The sequence below is a fragment of the Geotrypetes seraphini genome, chromosome 4 (assembly GCF_902459505.1).
Source record: "Geotrypetes seraphini chromosome 4, aGeoSer1.1, whole genome shotgun sequence".
In the NCBI taxonomy this organism is placed as follows: Eukaryota; Metazoa; Chordata; class Amphibia; order Gymnophiona; family Dermophiidae; genus Geotrypetes; species Geotrypetes seraphini.
In genome coordinates this window covers 24721712-24729137 of record NC_047087.1, presented here as the reverse complement: position 1 = coordinate 24729137, position 7426 = coordinate 24721712, and the positions used below count along the sequence as shown (strand labels likewise).

Below are 7426 nucleotides of genomic sequence, written 5' to 3'. Positions count from 1 at the left end.
AAGAAGCTGGTATCTGTCCAGGAACAGATCTTTTTCAGATTGTGTTTCAGTTACCCATTAATTAAAATATGGAGCTTTAGCCATTTATTCAAATAGTGGTATCAGGAAAAAGGTCAAACACCAAAGAGCACTGTTGATTTGTGGTACAGAAAGGCTATAGGAAGCTCGCCAGAATGGAGGGATGCCCGTCGTGTATTACATAGAGTATATCTATCAATATTTATTTTTCAAAAGAGTCTGTTTATTTCAAGAATGTAGACTTCTTTCTCCTCGACTGAAATCATGTAATCATGGAAAGGAGTTTCAGAAAATGTGCCCAGTGCATGTGTTCATTACACCTTTGTGATTATTTTAAAATTTATGAGTATTGCCGTTTTTACAACTCCCTAAACATATGTGCCACCCAATCTGACGTGGATATGTGCTGGGATTGTCAAACAGAAAGCAAACTACAGTCACGCTGAAGTACCAGAGTCGAAAACTATACTTTGGAAAGGGGTAGTGTGCACTTATACATTGGAGATTCAGAATGATTATTTGAAGCTGGACTAGTGAGTGCGTTGTGCATTGCAAAATCTTGTACCTGCTCAAAAGAAAAAAAATTGAAAAGCAGCACTCCGCTGTGTGGGTGTTCCTGAAATGTTTATCGCACATCAAGGCTTTCTGGGAAAGTTAAGATTACGGGGTACCGAGAATCAAATCTTGTTTTCAAAGATTGTCTATCACTAAAGGTTGAATCATTAAGCAACAGGAAACCACCCACCCTGGTGCTAGTCATACCTGGATCAAATGGGGGGGGGGGGGGGGGTTCTTTTCATATCAAAACAAGACTTCTCTGGCCTTTGTGGAGAAAAATAGAACAAAAAAGCCTAAATTCAAACTTTTTGTCTTGTCAGATTCCTAGGTGGATCTGAACATCTCGTCAGCCTTGGCATAAAGGGCTCCTTTTACAAAGCTGAGCTAGGGCCTTAACGCGCGGAATAGCGCACGCTAGCCGCTACCGCCTCCTTTGGAGCAGGCGGCAGATTTTCGGCCAGCGCATGCTATAGCGGGCGCTACAACCGCGGCTTTGTAACAGGAGCCCAAAGTCTCTGTTCTTAACCCCCAAGTTAACAGACTTCTCCCACGCACTATGCACAAACACTTTATACCAACTGGGTACTTTCTTCTAGGAAGGCATACACTTGGAAACTGAGTACAGAATCAAAAATCTTGAGTTTATTATTGTAGATTCTTATGTTTGATATAACCATAGAATTGAGAATGAAAAAAAAAAATAAAATAAAAGCACATAAGAACATCACACTATTATTCAGTTAGTAACTCAGGATATAAAACAAATTTTGCACAGCAAAATATGGAAGGGGGAAAAAAATGTAATTGAGAAGACTTATGTTCATATTTACTGTGGTTAAGTTTTGCTTTTCATCTAAAAGACAGGATATCAGTCCCTGAAAATAAAAATTTACTGATTATTGCCTTTAAGACTGTGAAATTGTGACATCACAGAAAATCCAGTTCTGCACCACAATGTAAGTGTAAAAAAAACCCAACAAATCTGCATCCTCTTTAAAACTGCGCAGTAATGCCATTTCTTTTTATAACTGCATATGTTTGTATTAGCGTTCTAAACATCTTTGTAATATTCATTATATGCTTGCAGATTATATCTTAGTGCAATTCAGTCCCAAATACTTCGGAAAAAAACAAACAAAAACCAAACAAACCCCCAACCCCATACATTTTTGAATGTAAATCCCCTCCCCCCATAGATATAGACAGGGGTATCTTCCCTTTTAATACTTTGGTTTTCAAATACAGTCAGTGGTATAGCAGGACTATGTACATACACTCAACTTATATTGAAGTTGCAAACACATGCTGCATTAGCTACATATTTTAAAAACAGTCCCATTGCAAATTCTAACTCCCCCTTTATATCACGACAGTAAACAAATTAGTGCATCATTTTTTTTTTTTTTTTAAATCTACAACTAAACAAACCTAATTCGTTTTGAACATATCTAGAACATTCCTTTATCTGTAGCATACAATTCATCTGGGCTAACAGATTATAAAAACTAGTTAAATTATGCACTAGGAACCATAGCATTCCACATCTGACAGCGTTTTAAATGGGGGAAAAAAAGGGGTGGGGGGTGGGATAAATCTCTTAAAAAATAAATTTAGACCGAGATAGGGAACAACACGATTTTAGTCCCAAACTGAGAAGCTATTAAAAAAAAAACCCCACACTCTTCGAAGTTCATTTTTTTGACACATTAAGTTATCAAAATCCATCTTGGCATCTTTTCTGAGGAAATTGCCTTCAGTGCATTTAAATGGCAGTCTAAAGTTTTGGACAACTCAAAGCAGTTTTTTTTAGCTGATCAAACTTGCACGGGGAGGAGCTAGGTCGGCCAGTTTATTTATTTCTTTTGCGTTCAACTCAAAGAAAAACGATGAAGCAATAAAACAACAACAAAAAAAAATGATGAATGTCATGCCATAATAGTCTTCAAAAGTCCATGTCCAAGCAAAAGGAAAAAAAAAAATAATAATAATAATTATTACACCTTACATGTCCAGCATGCAGGGTTCTTATTAATAGAATGTCTCTTTTTTTCATAAAGTCTTTCCAAACAGTTAAAAGTTCATTGTTGTAAGAGAAAATATCAAGCATAATGCATGAGATGGATTATGGATGACTAACGGCAGGCGTGAGTCTCACTTGTGGCAAAATAAGGCTCGCTCTAAAGCGCTGAGCTCAGCAAAGCGGCGCCTACCAAATTCGCACTTGGCAAAGCTCAAAACTCCTAAGAACTCGGGGTGACCTCCCCCCCCCCCCATAAAACCTCCGATTTTATTCGGACACGGCAAAGCTTCACCTGGCCGGCTCTGTACAAAAAAAAAAGGAGGAGGGGAGGGGGCGCGCGCGCAGGGCCGAAGCACCGCGTTCTGCACGTTTTTGTTTTTCTACGCATCTAGGAAAAGAGTCCCCCGGCAATGCTTAGGTGCAAAAAGTTGGGCCAACTCACATGAAAAACTCCGGCGACGAAGGGGTGTCGCTGCTCGAGCCGTTTTCTCGGAAGCCGCTGCCGACCAGCTTCTCGTACTTTTCCTTGTAGGCGTCCCTCTCCCGGACCAGCCTGGAGATCTCTTGCTTGAGGTGCTCGACCTGCTGCAGCAGCTGCGTCTTCTCCGACTCGAGCACGTGCCGCTGCTGCACGCGCTTGAAGCGGCACGACTGGGCATAGCCGCGGTTCTTCAGGGTCCTCCTCTTCTGCTTCAGCCGGATCACCTCCTCCTTGCTGACGCCGCGCAGCTGCCGGTTCAGCTCGCGCACGGACATGGTGACGAGCTGGTCGTCGGAGAAGCGGTCGTCGAAGTGCAAGGCGTGGTGCGGGTGCAGCCCGGCCGGGCCGGGCAGGGCCGAGGACGGGCCGCCGCCTCCTCCTCCTCCTCCCCCCGCCGGCTGCTGGTGGTGATGGTGGTGAGCCCCGCCGCCGGGCGGGTGGTGGTGGTGCGGGGGGTGGTGGTGGTGGTGCGGGTGATGGGGGGCGCCGTTCTGGGCGGCCGCGGCGGCGATCACCGCCGACACCACGGCGGCGGCCGAGCCCATCTCGTCGCCGGCCCCCATGGCCGGGCCGCCGCCCGCCGCCGCGAACTGCTGGCCCCGGGCGAAGCCGTCGTAGCCCTGCAGCGGGTGGTGGCTGTTGCTGATGAGCGCCTCGACCGCGTCCTCGGGGCTGAAGCCCAGCGCCTCGGGGTTGAGCTGCTGCGGGTAGCCGGTCATCCAGTAGTAGTCTTCCAGGTGGCCCTTCTGGTCGCTGCCGGAGCCCGGGCTGGGCGCCGAGAAGCTGGGCGACGGGGGCACCGAGCTGCAGGGCGTGCTCATGGGGGTGGACGACAGCGATCCCCCGGCGATCAGGCGGCCGCACTGGCTGATGATGCGGTCGGTCTCCACCGGCTCCTTTTTCACTTCAAACTTCATCAGATCGAAGTCATTAACATATTCCATGGCCAGGGGACTGGTGGGCAGGTCGGAGTTGCTCATTGCCAGCTCTGATGCCATCTTTTTGCTCTTGACAGCCCTCCAGAAGGGGTGAAGAGGAGCGAGCGAACTCTGCTGAGTGGCGAGCGGGTGAGCCAGCTTTGCTTATGTCCAGGTTGCCTTCGCTTCTCCCCCCTCCCCACCCCCCCCCCCCTCTCAACCCCTCCCGAGCTGCAGCCGCCTTGATGCTTCTTAAAAAAAAAAAAAGAACAGAAAAGTCGCTGGGTTTGGGCTCCTTTTGCAAGAGTCTAGCTCAGGGATGCGCCAGAGCCGTGCCTTCCCCTCCGCCTTTGCATAAGGTTTCTTTTGCCTGGCGAGCAGCAGCCCGGAGTGGATTTTTTTCCCCCCCTTCTTCTTTGGTTGGGGGAGTGTTGGTTGTTGGCTTTTTTTCTTCCTTTTCTTTAATGCAAAGTGGAAGAGGTGCATCGGGGGCTGTAAAAGAAGCCGAAGAAATCGTGCATAACGAAAAGGAACCCCCCAAAAAAGAAGAAGAATTAAAAAAAAAAAAAAAAAAAAAGAAATCAGTGCAGTGTAAAAACAACGCCAAAGCTCGGCGGATGAAGGAAATTTTTTAAAGGCTCTTCCAAGAGAAGAGTTTAAAAGCACTTCTGACGTCAAGGTTTCAAATGGGAAATCGACTCCGACTCCGGACCAATGGGCTTCCAGCTCGATCCCCAGCGCCCATTAGCATAATAGTATAGAAACAAGGAAACTTTTCGGAGCTGTCAATCAGGGCCAATCAGCTGACTGTCAGCTGGGAGCCGCGGTTTTTTTTTTTAATTTTTTAACTCTTTCCTCGCTTCGCTGCTCTTTCGGCAGCCCGGAACCCGAACGTTTCGCGGGGGGGGGGGCGCGTGCCACCGAAAAGCGGGGATTTCTTGGCCCTCGCCGGGTCCATTCGCCAAGCGCCACCCTCCGTCCGGGATGTCCCCCGAGCGGGCAGCGTTGCTTTTCAGCGTTTATGAAAGGCGCTTCCCCCCCCCCCCCGCGTCAGACCTTCTGCGAGAAGCGAAGCTCTTCACCCCGAAACAGAGCCGAGAAGGGCGTGGGGGGGGGGGGGGAGGACGATGCAAGAAAACGGCCAGCTGCCGTGGATCGGATCTGCTTTTTGGGTTTGGTTTCAACGTTGTCCAAGTGGGCAACTCCGGCTCTTCTAGTCTTGCCTGCCACCGAAGGGGTTAATCCGAAGTTGCACCGGCCGGGAAGATTCTGCGGACCCCGTCTTTATCCTCCCTACGGAACTGGAGCGAGCCATCCAGTTCCTTCAGACTTACGGCCCCGCTTTCAGCCTTCGCCCGTCGCATCTCAGTCCAGCTACGGTAGAGTGCGCGCAGTCCGCCCTGTTTCCCGGGGTTGCGTGTGAGCTTTGCACTTTCAGCCTCTTAATATGTGGGGTTTGTTTTTTTTCTATTTGACAATCTTCTCATGCAATAAAAAGAAAAAAAGAGTGGTGATTTGGGGGGGAGGGGAGGAATCTAACTTCTCTTACCCCCGATCTTCTTGCAAGGGGATTACATTTCAATAGCGCTTTCCATGACTTGCCTCCTAACCCCCTAAGAGTCCCCCCCCCCAATCGAAAGCTAAGAAGATCGACGAGTTTATCTTAATGGGCTATTGTAAACGCGGCGCGTGATCTATTTGATTTCCAAGGATTTTGAACCTAGGGACAATTAAGGTTCTGGCTGAACAAAGTCCGGGAGCAAAGGAGCAGGGTGTGATGGCATGTCTGCTCCTTTTTATATACTGAGCCTTACATTGCAATCCGTTTCCAAGAACAGGGATTGGAATATATTTGATTCATTTAATAAATTTGACTTTAAACGAGGTTTCTAGTTGTATTTAAAATTACAAACCTGGAAGCAAAGGGGGGGGGGGGGAGGGGGGAAGAAGTGAAAAGTAGCCCGTGCTTGGTTACATGCTGGGTTTTTAACCTCCACAGCGCCACCTTTTGGCAAATACCAGAATGAGTGGAGGCTATCCCGATCAAAAGACAAAAAAGTTTCTCTAGCAACCTGAACGCTGCCGTGGAAAAGTATTAGAGTCGATATGTAGATATGCTTTTAATTTTTAAACCCACCTGAACTTCAGGGTTAAGTGGATGGCTGATGGATTACTTTCCAAAAAGTGGTTAGCTGTTTACAAAATTGAAAAAAGGGGGGGGGGGAGGGGAGTGAGGAAGTGGACTATACTTTTGCATTTTTAAGTGTGGGGTTCTTTGGGCTGTGCAGAAAGCAATAAGGAAAAACTCCTTAAAGCTGCCAGGTATGATTTTCATCAGATTTTATTGCAACATCAATAGAATTAAAGTTACAGTACTTATAATTCAGTAATACATGAGATGTCTCTATTGACTAAGATTGAGTGTGAGGCTATAAAGTTGTTTATCTAAAAACTAATTCTCAGAAACCTGACTTCTGACACTTAGTCATATATTAAACCTGCTTCTTGAACATTGCACTTAAGAACCTGTTTTTATTTTTTTTTTCTTTCTCAAGGTTTGTTACATCAGGTCTTTTCAGTAAAGATATTTTTTTTGTTGTTTTGGTTTGAAGAACAGATCAGCTTTCTTCAAGTTTTTCTACTAAGGAAATTTTCCTATTATATAGCATCCCCATGGAAGATCTTTTATGAACACAGTCCCCAGTCAGCACTGGAATTAAAATGGAAACGCTTGGAAAGCTACCATTTTCTGCACACACTAACCAGCCCTGAAATGTTATGATGGCTAACTTATAAATGAACGGTTTAAGGCAGAGAGGGGTAGAACCTGCACCCAGTAGCAGGTACAACCGAATTGGGCAGACTAGATTGACCGTACAGGTCTTTGATCTGCCATCATTAACTATCACTGGGTTTTACAAATCTGTGGTAGAGGGATTTCTACCGCAGGCTGGCAAAGTCAATGCTCCGACGCTCATGCACATCCTATGAACATCGAAGCCACTTACCTCACCTGCCTGTGGTAGAAACCTCCACTGCGGCTTTGTAAAAGAAGCCCTATGATGCTCTGTTCTCTTACATAATTGCTACAGTAATCAAATGGTAGCGACTGAATGGGCAGATAATCTATAAGGTGACAATATGCTTTTCTATTGTATAAAGATACATGCAGTAATTGGCTTTCTACACTCGCATGTCCTTTTGTTTCTCTCACCTGCCATAATAAGAGAAACAGCACATTCTTCTTTAGAGCCTCTTTTACAAAGCCATGGTAGTGATTCTCCTGTAGCAAATGCACCAAAGCTCATAGAAATTGAATGGACTTAAGTGCATTTGCGTGTAGGGGGAGAGAGGGATCATCACTGCAACTTTGTAAAAGGAGTCCTTAATTTCTCCCAAATGTAGTAGCTTATATTTTGACTTTGTAAAGAT

The 7426-nt window shown here is 46.1% G+C and overlaps 1 protein-coding gene across 1 annotated transcript; it reads right to left on the bottom strand.

Annotated features, from left to right (window-relative positions):
- Positions 1 to 1196: 1196 nt before the first annotated feature.
- MAF (MAF bZIP transcription factor) lies at positions 1197 to 4218 on the bottom strand. Its single transcript, XM_033942403.1, has one exon. The coding sequence runs from the start codon at positions 4073 to 4075 to the stop codon at positions 3035 to 3037; it is 1041 nt and encodes a 346-aa protein (XP_033798294.1). The 5' UTR covers positions 4076 to 4218; the 3' UTR covers positions 1197 to 3034.
- Positions 4219 to 7426: the final 3208 nt, after the last annotated feature.

Excerpts from the sequence above, each read along its gene's own strand:
- MAF (XM_033942403.1), bottom strand. The coding sequence starts at position 4,075 with ATGGCATCAGAGCTGGCAATGAGCAACTCCGACCTGCCCACCAGTCCC.